This window comes from Sphaeramia orbicularis, chromosome 11 (assembly GCF_902148855.1).
Source record: "Sphaeramia orbicularis chromosome 11, fSphaOr1.1, whole genome shotgun sequence".
Taxonomy (NCBI): domain Eukaryota; kingdom Metazoa; phylum Chordata; class Actinopteri; order Kurtiformes; family Apogonidae; genus Sphaeramia; species Sphaeramia orbicularis.
This window is the reverse complement of record NC_043967.1, coordinates 51,500,573-51,526,069: the sequence shown is the minus strand read 5'-3', so window position 1 is coordinate 51,526,069 and position 25,497 is coordinate 51,500,573. Positions and strand designations below refer to the sequence as shown.

At 38.9% G+C, this 25,497-nt stretch overlaps 1 protein-coding gene across 4 annotated transcripts; it reads left to right on the top strand.

Annotated features, from left to right (window-relative positions):
• The first annotated feature begins 1,498 nt into the window (after positions 1-1,498).
• rxrba (retinoid x receptor, beta a) lies at positions 1,499-20,343 on the top strand. Of its 4 annotated transcripts, XM_030146588.1 has the most exons (13): positions 1,499-1,686; positions 2,488-2,635; positions 3,926-4,161; positions 4,473-4,626; positions 4,787-4,966; positions 6,437-6,457; positions 7,594-7,754; positions 8,427-8,556; positions 9,484-9,616; positions 12,087-12,122; positions 13,544-13,635; positions 13,773-13,878; positions 14,395-20,343. In XM_030146588.1, the coding sequence occupies exons 2-13, from the start codon at positions 2,620-2,622 to the stop codon at positions 14,540-14,542; spliced, it is 1,413 nt and encodes a 470-aa protein (XP_030002448.1). In that variant the 5' UTR covers positions 1,499-1,686; positions 2,488-2,619; the 3' UTR covers positions 14,543-20,343. The 4 variants fall into 4 exon arrangements, with proteins under 4 accessions (XP_030002448.1, XP_030002450.1, XP_030002451.1 ...); XM_030146590.1 differs by lacking the exon at positions 6,437-6,457 and having other exon boundaries at positions 1,501-1,686; XM_030146591.1 differs by lacking the exon at positions 12,087-12,122 and having other exon boundaries at positions 1,504-1,686.
• The last annotated feature ends 5,154 nt before the right edge of the window (positions 20,344-25,497 follow it).

Genomic DNA, 25,497 nt, shown 5'->3' with positions numbered 1-25,497 from the left:
ATATTGATGTCATAATCATACCTAACACTATCATCCATACCTTTTCAGAAACTTTTGCCCATATGAGTAATCAAGAAAGCAAACGTCAAAGAGTGTGTGATTTGCTGAATGCATTCGTCACACCAAAGGAGATTTCAAAAATAGTTGGAGTGTCCATAAAGACTGTTTATAATGGAAAGAAGAGAATGACTATGAGCAAAACTATTCCGAGAAAGTCTGGAAGATACTATTAAAGAAGAATGGGAGAAGTTGTCACCTGAATATTTGAGGAACACTTGCGCAAGTTTCAGGAAGCGTGTGAAGGCAGTTATTGAGAAAGAAGGAGGACACATAAGATAAAAACATTTTCTATTATGTCAATTTTCTTGTGGCAAATAAATTCTCATGACTTTCAATAAACTAATTGGTCATACACTGTCTTTCAATCCCTGCCTCAAAATATTGTAAATTTTGTTTCCCCACCCTGTACTGTGTGAAAACTATGAAATAAAAACATTTTAATGCCAATAATCTGATGTTTTCTCACATTTTAACATACTATAATACTAGTTATTACACACTCAGATAATGTGCAAAAAAACCAACATTTTTTCTTTTAAAAAAATGTTAATTACAGTGTAATAATAACTAGCATTTGATTTATACTCAAATATGTTTTTGCAGATCAGGTTTATCAAGAACAGGAAAGTTACAGTAATGGTATGGAGTGCAGTGTATGAGATGATGCATAAGCATCCACTGTGTTGGTTGCTAAGCAAATAAAACAACAAAATCTGTGAATATACAAGAGAATAGCTGTAGAATAGCTGTCCACTGTACTGACCACTATGCATGAAAGGGTTAAATATGAGCTCATTGTGAATTTGTTACCAGGACAGATAGCTTCTTGCAAAAAAAGTAAGAGTTCCACAGGTGTAGATGAGCCCAATTTCAAAAACTGCACTCTTTCACACCGCTCGCTCTAAAATATATTTATTGGACATGAATGTAAAATAATGCTACTTCTGTTTACAATGAATAAAATGCAATATTGAGATGACATGATGGATCTGCAAATCGTATAATAAGGTGTAAAAGCAGGGTTTAAGTGGTACCATGCTGTATTTTAACGATGTGACCTATTCCATAAAGAGATTATTGTAATGTGAAACAGGGCTTTCACCGCTGCAGCTACAGAGTTTTGGTGCATGCATCTGTTCATCTGCAGATGTTAAACATTATTACTGATGTGATATGATGCAATGGCACAAACTGAGAAGTCATCATATCAATAATGTATTATATTAATAGGCTAATCAATGTGCGTTAGTGGTAGCGTCTGTTCTCCAGCGCCACAGCACCGTCTCTACACGATGCCCGCTAATAACCTTTTCAACAACTGACATACTGAGCTGAACTTGTCTTGACCTCCTGACCCCTTTCACTGGATGTGTCTGTCTCATGAGAGGCGGAACACGACCAATCAACCCTCCTCACAGACTGACAATCCGGACTGCAGTGTTTTGCAGCGATTCAGAACCAATGTACAACTGTTAGAGAGCACTAAGCCAAATCCTCCACCATCATCATGTTTTCATCCTTGCAGGGGGAGGGAGGGTTGACTACGAGGCAAAGTGGGGGGAGAGACAGACACACACGGGCCTAGTCGCCACATCCTTTCATGCGAAGAAGCTGTGCCGCTAAAACGTCAGTAATCCGTATTTGCTTCCAAATTATATGTTTGAAACCCTTTGCTTTTCTGTGCATTCGAGGATTAGACAGGAATAGACAACCGGCCGCAGAATAATTCGCTCTCGTCTCTCAAGCTCTGCTCCGATGCTTTCGGGCTAACTAGCATGCTAGCCCAGTTAGGTAGCTAGCCGTAGCTACATCTGCCAACCTAAACCAGACAGAGCAGAAATCACTCTAAATTTAACGTCAGGGGCCCGTTTGCGTTAAACGGTGTGTTGAAATGGGTCTGTACAAATCACGTTGTAATCGGTCAGGGTGGTTATCTTGATATTTATCTCTACGGTAGGTGCAGATATTTTAGGCGTTAGCATGGTAGCGTTAGCTAGTTTACGAGTTATGTGACGACTAACGCTACCCTGCACGAGCGGTTTGTTTTCATCTGTCTGGGCCCCGTCTATATACCGGAACAGAACAGGATTTCATTGCGTTCGTTAAAGACAACGTAATTAGTGTTCAATAATCGATTCACTGGTGTTAGGTGTCTACGCTAACAACTCAGTATTTGCTTCCTACTGTAGCAGGACATGCATAAATATGGCAGCAGCTGGCTACTCAGCAAAGTCCTGCTGCAACACCTTTTTTTTTAAATGCCAACAATGCATCAAATATATAAATATTTCTGTTTATATGCAGACAGATGGCTAAGGAAGGACGAGATGATATCTGCCTGTCATTACCTGTTTGAGCAAACAGGTATTAGCTACATGTGCCACAACATAATCTAATGTGGAGCTTTTTCTTGTGTTGGAATTTCAGACCCGTTTTTGGTTTCCCAAAACAACTCCGGCCCGGGCCTCAGTCCGCGGTCTAGAGTTTGATTTCGGGCTGTTTGAGACTGAATATCGTCGGTGTGTAGCTGCCAGCCAGCCCCTGAGCCCAGCCACCATCATGGGAGACAGCAGAGGTAAGAGAAATAACTTCACGATTTTGGCAGGAAAGCAGTTATAGACACTACATGATCTGCAAAACGTTACATCTGGAAACTGATGTTGAGCGGTTACAAATTGTACAAGGTGTAATTACACACTAGCACACAATACTGTCATACATTTTTTGTCTATTATAAAATACGACTTTTTAATTTAGGCATATGTTACAAATTCTGGGCTTGTTTAGTTAATTGACAAAATACTTAAGTGTGGAAAATATAAATATAACATTGTTGGATATGTTAACCTATAACGTCTTTTTTCCATTGATTCTACCAATAATATACAGACTATACTGTAATTAAATGAAGTACTACTTAAAACAGAATTGTCTAAAAAAATTAGTTACAATGATTACACATTTTAGAACATAGTAACATAGCCATGTAAATACTGTAAACTAAAACTCTAGTTGGCCTGTGTTTTATTTTGCTGAGAGTATATAATCTGTTAGTCCAGAGTGGGTATATTGTAATGAAAAATTCTGTAATGCAGTAAAGTGTGTAGTATCAATTTGGCTCTAATCTCCATTGTTCTGCCAGTAATTAAACTACAACAAAATAATAACAAATTATTTTAGTGTATATGAGCACTTTGAAGTCAGTAATCTAAAACAGTTTTTAACTATGCTGCTTCATGATCTTTACTGTACTAATTTACTGTAAAGTAAAAGGTAATGAAATTAAGTGTGTGATTCCTTGCAGTCATCGCGTCTTGCTCTGAGGATGATTTTTTTCACATTGGGTTGAGGGAGGAAAAAAGATCTGATCAGACAAGAACCAAGTACACCACCTGAAGCATTAAAAATGCAGCACATGGCTGGAGTAGAACGCGCCAACAACATACAAACCACAGCATCAACAGAAACAGCTGAATATTTGGTCTCTTACCTTAAATCTCAGTTGAAAAGAGGTGGTTGAAAGTGAGTGAAAACGGCATTATCTCTGCTTGTCAATAATTCATAACACAGTATTTTTTAATTTTATTTTTTAACCAAAATTAGATGTGAAATGATAAAGATTGTATTAGAAATCTCACCTCAGGTGTTGTGTAAAAACTGTTGTTTGCCAAATGGTCAATCCCCTCAATTTTACTCAAACTGTACTAAAAAGTGGTCAGTTTGGAATGATCCAAATCTCACTTTTGCTGTTTTAATCCAAAATACATTAAAATGTGTGAAAACCTATGTAATTTAGTTAACTAACACATTATGTCTAATAATGATTTACGTTTCGTTTCTTCCTTCTCTGGACATTTCCAATCAGATTCCCGCAGCCCAGACAGTTCGTCTGTGTCCTCGCCCCCGTCAGGACAGCGTTCACCTCCACTGGTTCCATCGGCTGCAGCTTCCATGACCTCGCTGCCTCCTATCACCGCTGCCGGAGTCAACAGTCCCATTAGTAGCATTGGCTCCCCTTTCTCTGTAATCAGTTCTTCACTTGGCTCGCCTTGCCTACCTGGAACACCGTCAGTGGGCTATGGACCCATTAGCAGTCCACAGGTAAGGGATGAGAAATGTTATAAATGTAATGGGATGCCATGCCATCAGAAAGGTTAGATCTTGACATTTTGTGCTATCTCATTGAGTTTGTACGTTAACCTGTACATTCTGGGCTACGAACAGAATCATCGCCATTTTATAATGTGTCCATTACTGGTGCATATCTGTAATTTTAGCACCATCGGGGTCGTAAATAAATACTTGGTAAGTTCATATGCTAGACAAGTTTTTACTATATCCTGTTTCCTCTTCTGTGCCCAGGCAGACTTAACAGCTTCCTGTCTGTCCCGTTATTTCTGTCATGTTCACAGATCAACTCAACAGTGTCCATGTCAGGGCTTCATGCAGTAAGCAGCTCAGATGATGTGAAACCTCCATTAGGCTTGAAGCAGCTGTCGTCTCACAGCCCTGGGCCAATGCTTTCCCAGAAACGCATGTGTTCCATCTGCGGAGACAGATCCTCTGGTGATAAGACTATTCCTATCTCTTGTGCATTGCATATGAGTTCGGCCTGAACACCAGACAGGGTCAAACAATCATTCTGTACCTTTAAAATTTCATCCACTGTAAATAATTTTTTCTGTCTTGTTTGACTCTTTTACATAATTTGTCCCTCACTTTCCAGGTAAGCACTATGGCGTGTACAGCTGTGAGGGCTGTAAAGGTTTCTTCAAGCGGACAGTGCGCAAAGACCTGACCTACACCTGTCGGGACAATAAAGACTGTATGGTTGATAAAAGACAGAGAAACCGCTGCCAGTACTGCCGTTACCAGAAGTGCCTGGCCATGGGTATGAAGAGAGAAGGTAAGAAACTTGGTACAATCATCAACGCTCTTTGTAAGACACTCGTTCTCAGCCCTTTGCTTGTGATCCCTAAAAACGAGGCTGCCTGTGACACCTTGTCACACACAGAATTTCTTGTTTAAATGCACAAAATGGTGCATTTGGACACAAGTTACAATTTAATTTTGTTCTTTTAAAGGATTTGTGAAATTGTAAGAAAATTGCACTTATGGCGCTCTTGATTCTTGAATATTTGTTGGTAGCAGAGAAGCTTCCATGTCATTTTTTTGAAAAGACAGATGAATTTTTGATTGAGCTTCTCAAGACCAAGCTATGGACTGTTAGTTATGTTTTCCTGTCTAAACGTGGATGAATTACTGTCGTCTGACTGTTTTCTTAAGACGACAAATTAGGGTTATGAGATACGATGATAGAAAAAGCTCAGTCAATTCACATTGTAATAAGCTGTGTAGTTGTTCGGACACAAATCACACTCTTTATGGCATTTTTTTTGTTGTACGTGTCATGAATGCAGACAGTGTTGTTTTATATTTGTTATATTTTTTTTTTATTTACATCACAAGCTTCAATTTAGTCTTAACGGTTTTACATAACAAGATGTTTACATTTGGTATTTTATACATCACTACTTTTTGTTTGCTGCTATAATTCCAACAATTTTACTTTTATATATCAGGTTTTTACATATTTGATCTTTTATCCCATGTCAGTGTTTCTCCTTTACCTTTATATATTAATATTCATATTTTGTTACATGCTAAATTAAAAATTAGCATAGAGTTTCTAAATGAAAGGAGAAAAATACTCAAATATGAGTCTGTGGCCTTTATTTGTTCATTATAAAATTCAGAATGTAATTAAAAATAAGCCTTTCATAATGGCAAGGCTGGACAATGTATCGAATTGATTCAATTAAGCAGTATTTGTGGAAAATGCCCAAATCACAAAATCAAAATTATTCTTCTGGAGACCTTTCTTGCTCAGCAAAAATTCCATATGCAACCCTTTTGTTTCTTGTAAGATATTAACTGTGAATGTGTAACATACAGTTTTAGTAAAGGAAGAGTATTTTAGAATTATGTTTCCAATTCATGTAGTTGGAAAACAAACCATTTAAAAAAAAAAAAAAAAAAAAAAAATTTTTTTGGCCATACTACAGAGCTTTACACTGAATTTACAGACAAAGACATCCCTCATTTTAAAATGAAACCTTAATACTCCTGTTGCTGTTTATGACCGTGAAACTCAGTTCTATATGATCATGACGAGCTTACAATCCTCATGAACATATCTAGTTTCTGATTTATTAGCACTGATAATATTTCTACAGTAGGGGATAGACAGAACGAGTAGAGTGGTAGAGAGGGAAATGGGGGTGGGTAAGCCTTATAAACACTAACCCCCTTTCCCCCTCTCTTCCTCTTTTTGTTTCCTCTCGTTCTCTCTCTCCCCCCTTCCCTCCTTCTGTAGTGGCCAAGATGAACGACAGATGTAAGGAGAAGAGGGAGGGAGGGGTGTGTGTCTGGATGTATGAATGAATAGGATAGAGAGACATTACATTGCATATCAGTGACAAGGAGCTAAGCTAGAATGTATTTTTTTCCTTCACAGTTCCTTGTCAGTTCTCATGGGTGGAAAAATATCTGCCTTAAATCACTTTCCTTAAACCTTTATAAGCCCAGGGAACATTTGCAGAGTATCTGAGCGGCAGTAATTCTAATTATCATCCAACTCTGGTCTAAGGTTCTTAATTTCAACTGTCATCTCCTTTCACTTCTACATCTGTCAGTGACATTTTACAGGAACTTGTTTAAGAACAATTTGATGCGCGTTGTAGAGCAATAGTGAATGTTTAATTGGTTTTCCCACTTAAATTCATAAATACTGTTTGTTGTTCTGCGTCTTTACTTTTGGACATATGTGCTAAAACATCAGGTATTGCACATTAATTGCAACACCTCATTTGACTTGACTTTCAGATTCAAGTTGAAAGATGTTCACTCTGATGATGTTCATGCTTTGGGGTAAAAAAAACGCTTTCCGAAATACAAGGTTTGATGTAGATGAGGCTTTATAAGTTAGACCTAAAGAAAAGGTTTTAATGTCCTGTGAAAAGACTGGGGTACATGCACTAAAACAAATCTGGTTTTCTCTCATATGTATGATTTGTTGTGAAGAAAAAGGTTATTTCACTTCATAAAAAATGTGTGTTATTTGTCCTATTTCCAGTGGCTGAAAGAAGTATGAAAGAGTATGAAAGATTATGAATTTATGATGAATTGTATAGATCTGTATTTTTGTTCTTTCCCACTGTTTTGCACATTTTACTATTAATCTTTTTATTTTTCATATTCTTTTTGCTTATTTTCTATGTTAATCTCTTCCGTCACAAATCTCTCTCCCTCACTTGCCCTCCTCATTATCACTATCATCTTGTTTTCTGCCTTTGCCTGTCTAAACTTGCTTCTTCTTCATTATCCATTTCTTGCCACCTCACCTCTCGTGCTTCTCATCCTTTCCCCTCTGCATTTTCTACTGTCTGCCCCTGCTTCCTCTCCCTCCTTTTTTGTCCTTCATTTTATTTCTCCTGTGCTCCTCTCTGCCCACCCCGATCCCCCATCCTACAGCTGTCCAAGAAGAGAGACAGAGGAACAAAGATCGGGAAGGCGAGGTGGAGTCAACCAGCGCAGTAAATGAGGAGATGCCAGTGGAGAAGATTTTGGAGGCTGAGATGGCTGTTGAGCAGAAGACGGAACTTCATACAGATGGAAGTTCAGGGGGCAGCTCTGTGAGTAGTGTGCTCCTGCAAATTCCATGCCAGTATTTTCTAGAAATAAGCTTTGATTATGGCATATATTCACTGTGGCATTGTTTTGATAAGCTTATGCTGTGTGACAACATTTATTTCCATAATATTTTGGTCAGATAACGTTACTGTACCATGACCTGACCAACCGAAGCAACCACAGATTATAACTGCCCCTCAGGCTTGTACTGTAGGCACTAGGCATGCTGGGTAATCACTTCATCCACCTCTCATCTCACCCTGATGGTCCATCACTCTGGAACAGGGTCAGTCTGGACTCATCAAACCACACGACCATTTTCCATTGAAACACATCCCAATTTTTATGCTCTCTATCAAACTGATGGTTGTTTAAGAAATGAGAAGATACTCACTGCATCATTTAAAGGGTTAAAGATCTTGCAGCAGAAACATGTTTATCATTCCAGTAAATATCCAATAGAAGGATCTGAACTACGTGCTTAGTTAAATGCAGTTGTGGGAGTTTTTTGCTTAGTTTTAGATTAGTTTTAGATTATCTTGGATTTGTATATACTTGTGTTTGTTAATAGTTGGCATCAGGTAATCTAAAGGTAATCTTAGTTATTATGGTTACTACAGTTTGTTACTGTCAAGCCTTCTGATGAAACGCTGTGTTTGAAAATGCATTTCCAGCCCAACGATCCTGTCACCAACATCTGTCAGGCAGCAGACAAGCAGCTCTTCACCCTAGTGGAGTGGGCCAAGAGGATTCCACACTTCTCTGAGCTGCCCCTGGATGATCAGGTCATCCTGCTACGTGCAGGTCAGCCCAGATGGTTAAATGAAAATGATCTTGGTTTTTTTAAGTAGGGGTGTGACATTCTGGGCAAATAAGTTTTTGTTTTTGTTTGGGTTTTTTGGGGGGGATATTTGCCCAATGCAAACGCACTAATGTTTTTGTTTTTTTGTTCATTTTGATGCTCTTTAAAGTCAGCCCTTCAAAACACTGTTTTCAAATGAATTAGTTCAATCTTATAAATGTATGAAACAAACATGAACATAACACAACAGAATAACACTGGCCTCTACTTTCATATTTAGAGAGGCCAAAAACTGTCAGCAAGACTTAACTTGGCATCTATGATCAGCCAGTGTATTGATGCGCTTTTTTACTGCGTTCTGGGTTTACTCACATTTGTTACAATAAAAAAGAAAAGTAAATACGAAGTGTGGCTTTCAGCACTAAACGAGAATACACTGTATTTTCCAGAGCTGTATGTGTCACCATTACTATACTATGGAATAATAACACAAATGTACTGTGCAAATGTCGCCTTTAGGTTTGTGCAGGGTTGAAATGAGCATACATATTTATTTCGCATTCTCTTCAGCTACAACAAGAAAATATAGGAAATCCTTGCACAGCCATAAAGAAACACAATTAACGAAGCTAAATGGGTTCTAAAGGTTGCCATTTAGTGTGACCACTGACACCATGACAAGAAGTAGTGTGCTGTATATACTTCCCATATATCTAGATTGAATCTAAATGCAGAGACTGAGAAATGCTTATGTGTGGTCATTAGAACTTTACTAAACCAACAAACATAATGTTGAATGAGGTCTTTTGCACAGGACTGTTTATTAAGTATACTTTACAAGTCTTTTATCACATCTTACTTTACTTTGTATTTAGTTTTTACCACAACAAAATAACGTACAAATTTTTATACCACCAACTCTCCAACAGGCTGGAATGAACTCCTGATTGCATCGTTCTCCCATCGCTCAATCTCAGTGAAGGATGGTATTTTATTGGCCACAGGCCTGCACGTCCACAGGAACAGTGCTCACAGTGCAGGAGTTGGAGCGATTTTTGACAGGTAATATACAGACTTTACAAGTATGGCACTCAAGAGACATACTACATAAGTGATTTCCCCTGGAATCAGAAAGTTTGGTAGGTCATGCAAGAGACCAGGACATGGCACTAAAAATATTAACGCCACTGGAGAGTTTAGAATTTATGTGGAGTTCTTCTCCAGTGGCTTTTTTAACTTCACTTTAAATTTCAAGCCCCTGTTCAGAGTAGCTGAGCTTGTACAGACTATCAACACTTCCTAGACCAAATTATAACGACCCTGTAAAGTCTGTAAGGTCCATATCTGCCCTAAAAGCAAAGTGTAAACAAGAACATTGGACTTTCTCAACATGGGTTTCTTTGTCTCTGATGGTTTTACTGTGTCCGTTTCTTATAAATAATATGAACATGCACATTCAGGAGCAGCTGGATTAATGGCTAAGAGTTAGGACACTATGAAGAGCTATGTCTTTATCTCTGGTTGGCTGCAGCTGCTGTGTTCTGTGTGGCTGTGATTGGCTGTGACATTTTGCTTCTTGGCCCGCTGGGTGACAGCGCATGCCCGGGTGGCTGGTGACTAATGCTTACCCATAGACATGCATGTGCACATGCACCCCCAGGCAATCTCCGAGGCAGAGCACCCTTTGTAGCACCTGGTAATGGAATAATGGCTGACTAATGGACAATACTAACAGGTGAAAATAGAAATGCAGTGGTTATATCCCATTATTGTTCAGAGTACTGTAGAGGCTATAGATGCACAATTTGGAGTCATAACTCATTGATTAATCAGTGATACCATCTTGGCACATATATTACACCATTCTTTCAATGGAATTAAATACTAGGACGAAGAATTTTAACAGTCTGGTTGATACCCTGTTTATTCTAAGATCACAACATCAGAAACTAACTGCAATAGACACACATATATGCTCACATACAAACATACATGCATATACACACGTGTGTGTGTGTGTGTGTGTGTGTACACATACATACATGGAGCATATATATAAAGTATTATTTATTAGTGTAGTTTTTGTTGAGGCCACGTTATCATTACACACAAATTTTACCTCATTTGTTTGAGATATCAATCATAGACATAATTAAAGCCACGGCCTCTGCACCTTTCAACCATCCACTATTATCTCACAAGTTGAATCACATGTTCAACATCATCAATGTGGATATAATTAAACTATGACAGCTCCAATACATAATGCACAAATACTGGTCTAAATCATAATGGGATGTCAATGCATTATTCACTAAATTAGCAGGTTTTAATTAATTTCACTTCTTTAGTAAGACTTTTTGATTCCGTTATCATCTATCCTGAGGAAAAAAAACACTGCAACTCATTAATTTTATGTAAAACCCCAACTACGTCACAACATGTCAATGCACTGTTAATTACACAGTACTTACATTGTTATTAAAGTACGATTTCAACAGAAAATTCTTTCAGGTTTAAAGCAATCTAACTGGGCTCATGGCAAATGACTGAAACCTTTTCCTCTGGTACCTTTTAATTTCCACATAGCACTGCTCTTTTCTAGCAGCAGACTTCTATTTCAGCTTGGCATCAACATCTGTTTGAAGCAGCTGGATCATAACGGTGATGAATTCAGTGGTGGTGAATAATTCAGTATTCAGATGTAAAGTTCTTTGCAACAATTAACACAACTGAACACGACAGCAAATACAACAGCATGGCAGGAAACTCAATTTTTTTTTATGTTTCATGACACAGATTGACCAAAAAGAAACCAATATTTCACATAATAGAATGGGTGAGGCCTGCTTCTTTTGTCATTCTGCGAGTCAGGCTTTTGTCCACCAAGTTGTCTCCACTGTGAAGGGTCTCAACACATTATAAAAGTGTACCTTTAGCGTAAGAATGAAGAATGACAAAAAATAGTAGGCTCCTTTGGCTGTGTTTTCTGTTTTTCTGCTCCATTGGTTGATTTTAAGAACATTTGCTGTCTCTGTTAGTTATATTTAATGTATTTAATATGTCATAGCCTCTTTCACTCAAGCTTTACTTGAGTGAAACTTCCTGATGTTATGCTTTCATAACAATTAGTTTTTGCCAGGACCACTAAATATAAGTTGTTTTCAACTTAAGGTCCTTGTGTACTAATGGTTTTCTGCTGTTTTGCACATGGCTTATAGAGTTTATCATAACCTTCTTTCTGCTTATTTTAATACATGTGAATATACTTGTTGGTTGGATAACACAATACATTTTGGTATTGTAAGACTGATCAAGAGTGTCATAGTAATTAAGCACAGGAGTAAATTTTGAGCCCAGGCAACAAAATGTGAACAACCCCTATACAATCTGTACTGCACTTTTTAACCACACAAAATCATCTTATGCACTGAGAGCTTTTTCAGGTGAAAGTCCCAAAAAATCAGAACACTGTAATAACAATGTAACTGTGTATTGACATTGTAATAACACATTGTGATTGAATACACAGGGCGCACAATGCTGAGGTTGGGGCCATATTTGACAGGTAATTACTCCACTACACAAACACTTTTCTTGAACCCCTCCTCTTCAGCCAACATCAAAACAAACAGAACCAGAACAATTTTTTTTTTTCTCGCAGCTTTGCCAAAACCAGCTGATTTTCAACATGTCGCGCTAAAAACATCATCCGCTGAATCATTTGTCCTGATCATTCAGTGAACTGTGGGCGTATGGTTTAGATGATGATGAAAAACAATACTGCATTTTAAGTGCGAAATCTTTTAAGTTTGGTTTGTGACTTCTCTTGTTGTGTGCAGAATACTTGTTTTGTTTGGCTATTAATGCCTCCGCTTATCAATTTCAAGCCTTAAAGGACAATTATGGACAAATGAAATACGTGGTGGTCTGGTTTAATGACACTAGCTTTTCAGGAGTACTAATAGTTCGATGGTACTGTATACATATTTTTCTACTTGTTTCTGGTCATTTAGTTCACAGACAAAGGAAGAAAGGAAGTGAAGGACCTAAAAGTCAGTTTTATTTGGTGCCACATTAAAACTTTGATGAGGCTGTTTTTTTGACTTGGGCAGCATCGACATAAATTAGTCAGCTAAAAGAGGATGCATTTTTCTGACAATGAGTTGAGAAGAAGGTCATTTATGTCTAATTTCCATGATGTCACCCTTTCAATTCCAATCAAAGTCATTTTTCTACCTGAACATCATAACATTCATAAGAAGGAAATAAAGTAGATAAAGATGTAAAAGTTTAGACTGTTCTCATCGATGCGCAACACGTCAGCAACAAACTGATGTCTGTATGTCATTATAGACCATAAGAGTTTGACTTGTATAAAATACATGTATTTAAACTAGTAGCAGGGATTGATGGTTTGTAAGGTCAAAATCACATTAATTCCAAAACATTACAGGGTGTTCATTGTTGATTTTCTGTGGGTTTGGAGAAAAGAAGTGAGAGTCAAGTCCCGAAACCCTGACTGCTACAGACTCTGAACTGTTCAGAGTCATCAATCATCAGACTTCCCAACCACCTACACCTGTTTTTGTATCAGTTCAGTGGAAATAAAAGGGGGAGAAGCAATCTGTGAAACACCCAAAGTTGGAAAAAACTCGAACTTTGCATTATTTGCTGGTGGTCGTATGTCACATTTTTCCTCAGAAGCAGCTTTTCAGCCACGTTCTACTGTCTGCAGTCATAATCTATGTGCACTGTTCTAATAAGAAACCACATATAACAATGCGGTTATGGAATATGGTCCGTCTGTTGTTCTCATTCTTTTCTTCAGTCTCTTCCTTTCGTTGTTTTTCTTGATCTTCTTCTTTTCCCTCTATCTGTGACTTGCTTCTTCACCTTTACTCTTGTTTTCTTCTTTAATTTTATGTCATTCTGCCTTTAACTGGTGTCACCTCCTGTTTTTCTCTTCCCCCCCTTTCCTCAATGCAGAGTTTTGACAGAGCTTGTGAGTAAGATGAGAGACATGCAAATGGACAAGACAGAGCTGGGTTGCCTTCGAGCCATTATTCTTTTCAACCCAGGTATGCCTCAAGGCAGAAATGTGGATCATATGTCATGAAAATGAAAAATAATATTTGGATTTTGCTGTTTTTTAAAAGTGGCAAATGTAACATATGGTGCTGCATGAAATGTCAATGTCCTCTATTTTCACTTGAAGATGCCAAGGGTTTGTCCAATCCCAGTGAAGTGGAGCTACTGAGAGAGAGGGTGTATGCCTCTCTTGAGGCTTATTGTAAACAGAAATACCCTGACCAGCAGGGCAGGTACGCTGCAAAACATATCTACATACAACATAACTACATACACACGTATACAAATGTGTGTGTGATACTGAGACACTTTAGCACTTTATGATGTTGTTTCAGGGTGGTTTGTTTAACTGAGTTTGACATCATAGGTAAAGAACACTCACAACTATAAGAAGAAACCAGACAAGGGAACTAACAATTTCTTACCTATTTTGCAAACATCTTTGAATAAGCTTCACTCCTCTGATTGTGACAGGACTACATGTAATCACAATGTTTTGCTCAGTTTTGTCAGGTCAAGTGTCAGGAGAAAATACTGTATAGTAATATATATAAGTGACAGACTGGTAACTATTATATTGATAAGTATCATGTTCAGGACGGGATTTTTGTGATGAATAGCTTTGTTTGCTTAGTAATCCATGTTCATGCATCTCCTATAATGCCCCTGTACAAGAATGTAAAACATATTTCCTTCTTGTCATATTTTCTGAGGTTTGCACTTTTTTCCTTCTTTCTTCCTTCATCCAGGTTTGCAAAGCTCCTCCTCCGGCTCCCAGCACTGCGCTCCATTGGTCTAAAGTGCCTGGAGCACCTGTTCTTCTTTAAACTGATTGGTGACACGCCTATCGACACCTTCCTGATGGAGATGCTGGAGGCGCCACACCAGCTCACCTAAAGGAGCCAGGTTTGGTCCGGTCTGGATCTGATGCACACCAGGATTCCCAACACATTGCCCCGTGTTGGTTGTTGGCTCTTCTCATTGGGCCTCACTTAACTGCAGCACCTGCTGGTTTTTGGACCGGCTGTCACTCTTAAACACATGGACACACACATACACACACAAACATACACATATTCTCTGTCTCACCGGCTAATTATGTAGACACATGCACAGGCTATTACGCAGGTCTTCAACAAAAACATGAGTAATACACTGATACAAATGGCTCTAAAAGAACAATATGCTCATGCACACAAACAGACACATACACGTTATCACCCTCTTTTCCCATACTCAGTTTTTCACCGTAGGGGTTAAGACTCAAGCAATTTACCCCCTTTTTATCAAACATATACAGTAAATGTCTTAATTTTAAGTTAGCCTTCAGTTTTCACATCCTCATCTCACAGTGGGTTTTTGCTTCTGCGTAACTGGTATACTCCCCGTTTTTACTTGAGTTACTTGGTTACACTGCTAGCCGCACCTCTGTATATTATATCCATCACTAGCCGGTTAGTTATTCATGTATGGTTTTAGCTTAAAATCAGGTGCATAGCATTTCAATCAACTGTCCACCATGAAACAAATGTATTTGTTATTGGTCAGGAGGTGTGTCCGATAAAGGACAAGCAGACACCCTCCCAGTGAGTTCATCCAATCTGGTATCATTTTAATATTTTATGCTTTTTGAATATTCATGCTGAAACTTGTTTGAGTTTCTATTTTGAAGTACTGTACTCATGAAATGAGAGCTTTTTCCAAGGCATTGAAATCCAGGAAAAGGGGTCTGGGATCACTTTGTTGAACAGACTAACTGTGTCCCTCCCACCCTGATGCGCACAGCGGGCTTTGTAAGACAAGAAGAATGACTTGAATCGTTTTGTTTTCTTTTTCTTTTTTTTTTTTTTTTTTTAAGTTTTGATTTTATCCTTTTTCTTCTTTGGCAGTTGGTTGGCATTTTGAACAGCTTGAGGCTCACAGGAAGTACAGCTTCATGCAAGAAAAATTAGTATTTGTTTCTCTTCAACTCCTGCTCCCCTAAATCCTCCCTTTGCTGGTGGTCATTATGCACTTTTGTGAGTTGTAACTGTGTAAATGTTCCTGTTTCCTAGAAATGACCATCTATTCTCAAGACACCTAAGATGACCTTGAAGGTACTATGTGTAGGGCTTTCTGATTATTGCATCATGGGATTTAACATAAGCCACTAATCAAATGGTCACTGGCAAGTGTGTTAGTCTGTCCTAATCCCTTTGTTCCTTATTTTAAGTGGAAAGTAATTTTCTTAACAACTCCAAATATAACTGGTGAATCTGTACTCAGCCAGGTGTTTAAAGCTGAAGGGCACTGTTGGGTAAATAAATCCCATGTATGCAGCAACAGTGTTCTAGTGCAAGATCCAGCCGTATGAGAGGCGTTGCATTCTAATGCTGCATTTTGTTCTCTGTGTAAAACAAGAAGAGACAAAAGGCTGAATGGTTTTTGCACACCACATAAAACGACGGCCATGATGGGAAATGTAAAGACAAATTTAAATGATTTAATGTCAGCAATATTTCAACATGTATTTTCACCTTGTAGCCAATTGATAATCAATCCTTTTGAAGGCCACCACTGATTGATTGGGTTACTGACATTGGATATTCATTGTTAAACAATGCACTAGTGTGGAGTGTTTGACTAATGCAGTGATCAAATGAGCAATGCTGCAAAATGAAAATCCTACACCTACTACCTGCAGCTTTCAAAACTTTATTCAGTGTGTACTGGTTCAATGCTTGCAATTTTTGTACAATAGATGTAAATAATACAAAAAAAGTCACAGGAGTCATCCAGAAACAAAAGTCTGTTCACACTGATGTGAATATGAGATTGATGTCTCCAACAAATAACGTTAAAAGCTCTATTTTGTGCTGAAAAAATATCAGACTTGTTTCCCACATAATGACATCATCATGAAATTATTATGAAATTATGACTGAGCCCAGGGCCAAACCACACCTCACTGCTACTTTTGCACCAACAAATGCCAATGTTTCCTGTTGTTCTTATTAATTGATTGGCTGGATTTCATTGACAATGGCACTTGACATTTACTGTGATTGAAATTTGTGGGCAACTTAATCTCAGCATTACAGTGAAAAGTCAAATGAAGCTACCACAAGATCAGGAGATATAAACTATGAATTAAACCGTCTACACATGCTCAGTGGCGAGCAATACTGGGGTACACAAACTTATTACTGTTTTTGTTAGTAAAGTATTTAAGGGAGTGTTGATGTTCTGAGGTATATTTAGCCTTCTTATTAGTCACCACATTTAATAGCAATTAGAATCGTATATTTTGCAGTATCATTCTACAGGGAAGAGGTACAGCAACCCTCTACCAGGTGCTAAAAACTAATGTGGTCTTTTAGATTAAGACTTGCACATCTACATCAATGCAAACACAGTATGCAAATAATCAGACAAATCACACAGCCATTCTCCACTCTTTCAACAGTTCTGTTTAAAATCTAGATTTTCCTCATAGTCTTCGTTACTTTTTGACCCCTATCCTTATCGTTGACTCCGACTACGGAAATTGAACACCAGCGAAGTGCTTGTACATTTTGGCTATGGCTGGTTAGTCTTTGTACTCTTCCAGGTAGAGCCAGAGTCTTTTGTATTTTAGGAAAACAAAGTTTGGCTGGTTAGAAAAGTGAAAGTAGCTGTTGAATTTAGGGGGCCAGCAGCCACTTTGATCAGAAAGAGCAATGAGCTTCCTGCCCTGCAGAATAGTCCAAATACTCTGAGAGGATCCTTGGCTTCCCCCATGTGATGTGGACTTGGAGGCTAACACTTCTATGACCTGTAAGACAGGTGGTTTTTTAAATGTCAATAAGATGGTCTGACCTTGAGGTTTGATGTCGTATCTGAGTTTTTCCTCCCATGTATAGAGGCACGTCGGCCAAAGTAGCCTCCAAATGTCCGTTAATGCCCAGTATGCCTGGAAAAGTCAGCCCTTTGTGCACCATTGCTGCTTCATTTTGTTTGTTGGTATAGATAACGTGGCTGAGACTGATGCTTGGAGTGATCAGAAACCAACATACACTTGACATCCTGCAGGATGGTCTCAGCGCTTTATTTACTCGAACTGAGCAGAATTTCTGGGCGTACGCTCCCGCTTCCTTTTCTTTTAGTTTAGAGGTCAGCTTTAAAAGACTGTCAGACAATGGAATGAAGTTGAGTGCAACCATAGCTAAGCTTTTTTTCCTGGTCCCATAGAATGTGGGCTGACTTCAGGATGGATGGTTTTTTGAAGAACCTCATCCACTGATTGGCTTTCAGCTGAGCATCTTTTTCTCTGTGGGTTTTTCTGGAGCTTCCTCCGTTGAATGTTAAGCCTGCTGCTATTGCTTCATGTTTATAGCTTGGGATGGGAACGAATACACAATCAGTCAAGTACAGGATGATCCACGTCTGCATTAAAAGTATTAGTCACATGCACAGTTCTCTGAGCAAATGCCACACAAACTAAAAAATATGCAACTCATTTGTGGTTCCTCACATTTGAAAATCTCTGCTTATGTGCTTACATAAGTTGATATCAATTGGCAATCTTATTATTTAGACTTCCCATCCCTCCATAAATCAGCAATGCATCAAAGTTTTGATATATCCTTTCTCTGTTTCTTTCCTTTTGTTATGAGTTTAGGTGATGTTGAGGATGATACACAGATAAGGCCAAGAAAACGTGATACAGTCAGTGCAGGTTTGAATGCTAAGCCACTTTAGATTTGCTTATCAAGCAAACTGTTGAAGCAGCAGATTATGGTTGGGTATTTAAGGTTTTTCTACCAGTTATAAGGTATGTGTAGACACATGTGTATATACATATGTGAATGCAGTCTGTCTGCAACTGCACCTTTTGAGTGAAGCTTTGGCTGCAATGTGCTAAGAACTGTTAACTGATTTTGTATCACAGAATAATGAAAGGACGCACACAAGAGCCAGGATGCAGAGGTAATTCTAGCTGGCTTCTTGACATTATGCTTTATCAGAAAATGCTTCCCCATCTTTACTGCTTTACTATGATTTAAACTAATGCTTAACTCACTCAACCATGTGGGCTGAAAAGTACTGGGCTTTCATTGGAATGGATGTATAGAATAAGCCTATGATTCTTGGACTGTTTGAAACAGATGAGGAGCTTTTTGGTAGGAAAGGAGTTGAGGGGCTGTGTGGAAGGGGTCTGTGGCCACCAGAGACCGCCGTTTGCTCCACATTGCCTAGAAATGTTTGTTGTTGCAACCGTGTGCACTCAAGGCAGACACATGCTGTGACCTTTTGACTGTGTAGCAGTATTGTTGTCGCCATCTTTGTTACATTTTGAAATTGCTTTTTGAAAGTAAAGACATTAATTAATTGTGTATTTTTTTAATGGATCGCAGCCTGTGATGGAAGAATTGATCATCATGTATAGTTTAGATTTCAGGGTGGCATCTTTACACGTTGACACAGGCCCCCTGGAACTAAGGCCGATCCGTTTATGATCATTGAGGTGCAGTGTGTGATATGCAGCCTCGAAAACCACCATCCTCACTGGTTTATTTATCACTGCCAAGCTGTTTGTGGAAGTGGCCTTTTTAAATGCAGGGCCACTCAGACCCCACTGCTTGTTTGCCATGTATGTTGTGATTATTGTGCTGCACATTAAAGAGTGTGCACTAATCTTGGCCTGTGTAGTGCATGCTAAAGTGGGGCCCTAACAGGAATGGAATGACAGCTTGTGTGGAGAGGGGAGGACTGGTCATTGGAGAGAGAAGACGACCAGTGTGTTTCCTCCCCTGGGTGCTCAAGTTGTGAATTGGTGCTTTTTTATAGGGTCCCCTGGCCTGAAAATATCTGCTAATCTTTCCAATACTAGGAAGTGCAGAAACAAGTGAAAAGCAGATCAGGAGCAAGTTGACCAAGCTAGACTAGACAGCTGTGGACCTGCTCTTCTTGAGCTGCATCTGTTTTTATGGTTTCTGCGTCCATGCCTGGTCCGTGTCGGTGTTGGGGTTGGATGTAGCGGTTTGCTACCGGCAAATAAAACTAACCCTTCAGAGATGGTTTGAGATATTGAGTGGAATAACTGGTTCCAACAATGAACACGCTGTGCAAAGGTTGCTAGAATCCATAGGCCTAGTTTGCAGTTGACACTTGAGAACAGTATCTGGTTACAGTGAATGAAGGCGATGAGAAGGGTCAACTACTTATGATTGCTCTCTTTAAGGATGAGGTTGTTGCTGATGTTTGAGGTTACAGTAGGGTAAGGAGAAGTGACGGGCAGGGACTTGCAGAATTTGGATTAGGTGTTAAATTTGTTGATCAAGAAGAGAAAAAAGAAAACCCTATTTTCCAGTAGATCAAGAATCTTCCTTAATTGTTTACTTTTCAGCTAAATAAAATTCACACACTTAATCTTTGTCTTGTTTCCTGTCTCTCTCCTCTCTGACTATGCTATTTATCTTTTGTTTATTACAAAGTATTAAACAAATACAAGAACTGTAAAATCAGAATGGAATCTGTCACTCTTATTTTTAATTTTTCTCTTGTGTCTGTTTTTTGTCCTGTTTGTATCTTACTCCATCATACATGTGGAGCTGATTGACTATTGTGTGCTTTGGGGATTGAAAGAAGAAAAAAAATATGAATAATTTTTCAGTCATTAATTCTGAATCTTGTTTCTGTTTGTTGTATCATGTCTGAGTAAAGGTTTTAATACTGTACCATCACTGTTTTCACTCATTATTTTAAAAAAAACTCACCTTTCAATGTATTTTATTATCAAAGTTTGACAAAAAAATCTGATATTTCAAGGTGCAATTTGACATTACCTATAATCCCTGCTGCCTGCTTTAACACATTCTGTGTAGGTTGAAAATTACCGGTCTGCACTCGTTTCCTTTAGGCTCCACATAAATCACCCACTCACTGACTGAAATGGAACGTCCCAACTTGACTTCTACCATGTCCTGATGGTACGCTCCTCAGTCCAGCAGGACCCCAGGGCCCCGGGTGACCACTGGCGCCGCACTCCCACCTTTCAACCTCTAGAGGGAGCACTGACCTTTTGTCCTTCATGTCCAACCTCCAGCAGCTGGTACCTCCTGTCCACTCCACCTCCCTCCTACATCATCGGTTAGAGCTGCTGAGTGTGGGGAGGTGGAGTTGCTCATTACTGTTTCCACACCAACTTAACACACCTTAGCCAATAAGAAGACAGATTAACCAAGACCAGAACAGTTACGACTCTTTTCCCTCCCATACTGATTGGATTTCATTGAAAAGGTTGAAAGTGGGTATGATTTTCTATCTGTGGCTGTTCAGTTAGAGATGTTTTCTCTCTCTCCTTCTGCCCTTTCCTCCTCCTTCCTCTTATACCCTGTCTCCTCCCTCATGTCTTGACAGCTTGTTCATTTCCATTCTTTCGGAAAAAGCAGTTCTGCTACATGACAGCTACACAGCTCACTAAATATGACCGCAACATATTGCACATTAAAAGATCCATTTGTAGTTTAGTAGTTTAACATGTAATTCACTACTTTCAATGCCATTCCACCAGTATTGGAGGACTTGTAGGTATTATCCAAATTGAAACAACTGTCTGTCCTCAATGATCTATGAGTTGGTCACACTTATTTAAGCCCAGAGGATAATTCTCTTCAAAATTATTAGGTTATCCTGACTCAAAAATTTAAGACATCAGCTAAAGGCATCTTCTTCCTCGTTGCTGCCGTCTGTGCCAAGTGTGCCACTGTGGAAGCTGCTGCTGCAGTACCAGTGACTGCCAGCAGAGGGAGCAGACACAAAGAACTCTCTGTTTCAGGACCCTGAAGACCATTAAAGCCGTGTCAGCAGCATCGTATTTAGAGAAGACCCTGTAACCTCTCAGCTTGGAGTGTTCTCCCATGTGCACACGACAAACATGCAAATGTCCTGGGTTAGATGCTGATTTTCAGATGCGTGCTGAAAGTTAAGTGAGTTTCAAGTCCATGTTGGAGTATTTAGTAGATGTAATATTCATTAAGAAATTAGGCAATTAAATCATACTATATTTCCTATCATTCTTATTCTTTTACATTTGATCATGAGAACCATCTATGAAGGTCTTTCTAGTTCTTTTCTTACTTTCTCAACTTATATTTTATCCTCATCAGTGTCTTTTCCTGCACCGTGGCAGAAACAATTCATTGTGATTATCAGTTTCGCCATCAATAGTTACATTATGTGTAACTGACCTACAGTTGCCACATTAGCGCTTCTGGAGATGATGGGAAGTTGATCAGTTACTAGTCAAATGCTTTTTTGCTTTTTTTCTAATTTTACAGCAACTACTTCTTTGCATACTCCTCTCTCATCCTGACTCATTCCATCATTTCTGGCAACCTTTCGATCTTCACCATGTCTTTCCTTAGCTCCTCTCTCCTCAGTCTCCTTCTGGCTCTAACCCCCCCCCCACACACACACACACTCAAACTCCCCCCTCCCCTTCAGTGTGTGAGGGTGAGTGCTGCAGAAAGACACCTTTATACCTGGGGTCAAATTCCTCCTAATTTCTCCTTCACAAACGTCAATTTTCACCAGGTGAATGTTATTGCTGTGCACTGAATAAACGCAGCGTGTTTGAAGTCACTTGCCAGTTGCGATTTGGTGGATCCTGTGTGGCAGAAATACCCCACACATTGCATGCATGCACACTCACACACATCAAGAAGACAGAGCTTTATTGAGTTGTGTGCTCCGGACAGGGCAAATACCAAACAGCAGGGCAAGGTGTCAGGTGTGTTTACAGGTCACTGTTATTTTCTGTTCTCTCATGCAGAATCAGTGCAGAATAAATACTATGATTCCCCTTTAACCGTCACGGTGGCATTATATATGTTGCTATTAATTTTGCCATTTAAACTCAACCAACTTGTAGCTCATTGTCTACACTTGCTTACATTGATACATTTTTCAGTTAAAGTTGTATGTAGTATTGATATTCCACACTCTCACCAGCAGGGGGAAGTATTGTACCAGTACACATTTAAGATTACCAAAACCGCCAACAAATTAATGCTCATTATTTACACACATCTGTATTATGGTGTCATCAAGCTTTCTTGTTCAATCTAAAACTCAAAGACACTTATTTTAACAGTTGCTCAAAATAACACTGTCTTGTGATCTTCACATTCAGTGTCAGCTGATAGTTTACATTATAGCTCTGTTAGCTTAGCTCTGTTTTTAGACTGAAAACAGCCACAGTAAAACCACTAATCACCTCTGTTTTCTGTAAAGTTTGTGTTGTCAGTAGCTGAACTAAAGATCTGTTTGGAATCCAACAAATAAAGTCCTGTCACAGTTTAGTCTGAACCGTGGGCCAACAAATGACAACTTAGCAAAGATGATAACATCCCATAATAACTTTGTACCTTCATAAGCCTCATAATCAAACTCACCCATGTAGAAGAAGTGATGCAATTTCATCATCAAACTCCATTCTTTTCATTTAGAGCTGTGTCCAGTGGAGAAAACAACAGTGGTTCTAGCTTTTATCACCAAGTCACTTCAACTCTCAAAGTTGTTTCTTAGTGCTTCTCATCCCATCTGGTCACTTTCCGATGTTTTGGTTAAAGGCTGACTCACTACTCCTTCTAGTGGTCACATAAATTTCAAAAGCTCATTGGTGTAAAGAAAAAAAAAAATCCATATCTCTACAATCCAATACATTGGCATCTTTGGCAGAACTTCAGAGCTCTTTATTCAAAGAACTAATTATAATTTCAGGTCATTAGTTAAAGGTGCGGGAGACTTTCGTGACCAATTTTTCATCAGATCTGTAAAACCTCAGTCGTAGCCTAAGTATCACGAATCTGTAAGTCTTTCTGGGATTACTCACCTGAATCTCTTGCATTACGGTGAACAATTTCGAAGTGTCATCCACCATGAACAGACCATATGTTTACAAACAGAGTCGGGAAGTAACTTGGGCATCTTCGAAATTTTGTCGCGACGTGCATTGTGGGAAGTGAAGGCTCACGCCGCCACCTGACAGCGGCAGCGCAACCATATGATATTATGTGGATGAAAAAAACATGATGCGGAAACGGCTGAAACGTGGAAACGGCTGGAGGAATATGCATAGAGAGAAGGGAACTCCTGCTGTTTCCGCCTCGGGTCTGTAGCAGCTGCCACTGCCAGACAGTGGCGCAAACCGGCGTTTCCCACAATGCACGTTGCGACAAAATTACGAAGATGGCTCTGTTTGTAAACATATGGTTTGTTTATGGTGGAGGGCACTTCAAAATTGTTCACCGTAATGCAAGAGATTCAGGTGAGTAATCACAGAAAGACTTACAGATTCTTGGTTCTTAGGCTCTGACTGAGGTTTTACAGATTTGTTGAAAAATTGGTCACGAAAGTCTCCCGCACCTTTAATATCTGAAAGTTGAAATGATTAATAAATATAGATGACACACCATTGTTTGACCACCAAAAAACAGATGTGTTCAGAGCATATACAAAACTGCTACAACACCAACCATTTAGCTGCACAAAAGAGCTCAGATGTCAGTTTCCCTCATTCTGTTATTCATTCCCTTTCAGAAAATTAAGTAAAGGTAGAAATACATCCCATAAACCTTAACCTTAGAGAATGGTTACATGTTTAATATACTATAACATTTAACTGACAAAAGAAAACATCAGCTGTTGACCGTTTTTTTGAAGGCAGTATCCTTATATTTACTTGCATGTTGTTCATAAACGGTGAAAACAGCTATTAGTGGAGACATTTAACCAAATTTTTGTGCAATATATGTCATCACCGTTCATTTAGCTTGTTTTAGCAATGAAAAAAATTCCCACAGCATTTTACAGCAGGCCGTTTCTGCAAGGTACAGACTGGTCGGGACCCAATGAACCCTCGGAATGACTAGTGACAACATTTAGTGAAGCCAAATTACTGGTCAGCCACTGTCCCCATGTTCTTTCAGCTATAATGACATGCTAGGTTTTGGGTATACACAGACCAAATCCGAGCCAGGGTACACTTAGATGACTGTGAGCGTCTCCTGAGCAGAGCTAAATCTGGGTGAAACTGAAGAATGAGTCCCACACAAAGTATATAATTCTACATCTGACGGCGGTTGGTCTTGGTTTCTAATCAAAGGAACATGGCAGATAAAAATATGCCAGACTGAGAGAAGATGTTTTACATGTCAGTGGTACCGTTTGCAACTGGGGATGTAATCAGCTGTGTATTCTAGAACTTAATATGAAGCTGGAAAACATATATAGAAAAAATCAGAATTATAGACCTAAGTCCTGAACCCAAGTCAAACGCTGATACCTACAGCACCATCCACTCCAGATTAACCCATAAAGACCCAATGTTACTTTAGTGGCAGTTCCAAAATATTTTTTTCTCTATATTTAACTTTCCTTAAGTGATTTATCACAATTTATTATGACATAATCCTCTGTGTTTTGTGGTTTTTTTTAGTGAGCATCAGGTATTTTCCTATATTTAATTTACAGATCATGTGGATGTTCATAAAAACTCAGATTAAAGTTGAGTGTTATTATATCAAAAACAGAAAACTGAAGAAAAAGTGGCTTTCTGCAAAAACTATCATTAACTGAACATAAACCAAGGCTGTCCATCCACTGTAATTTATCCAACTCCATGGATTTTGTTGGTAAATCAATGTTGTAGAAGATGACGGTGTTTCCATGTTCACTATGGAGCCTTTGAACGTCCAAATGGGTCATATCTGATGACCATGAAAAAATGATAAACCACATTTTACACCAATTATTTACATGGATTGATAGAATTAGTGGTTCAGAACTTATTAAACATTTTAGATCAGTTGATGGTTGTGGTTGTTGGT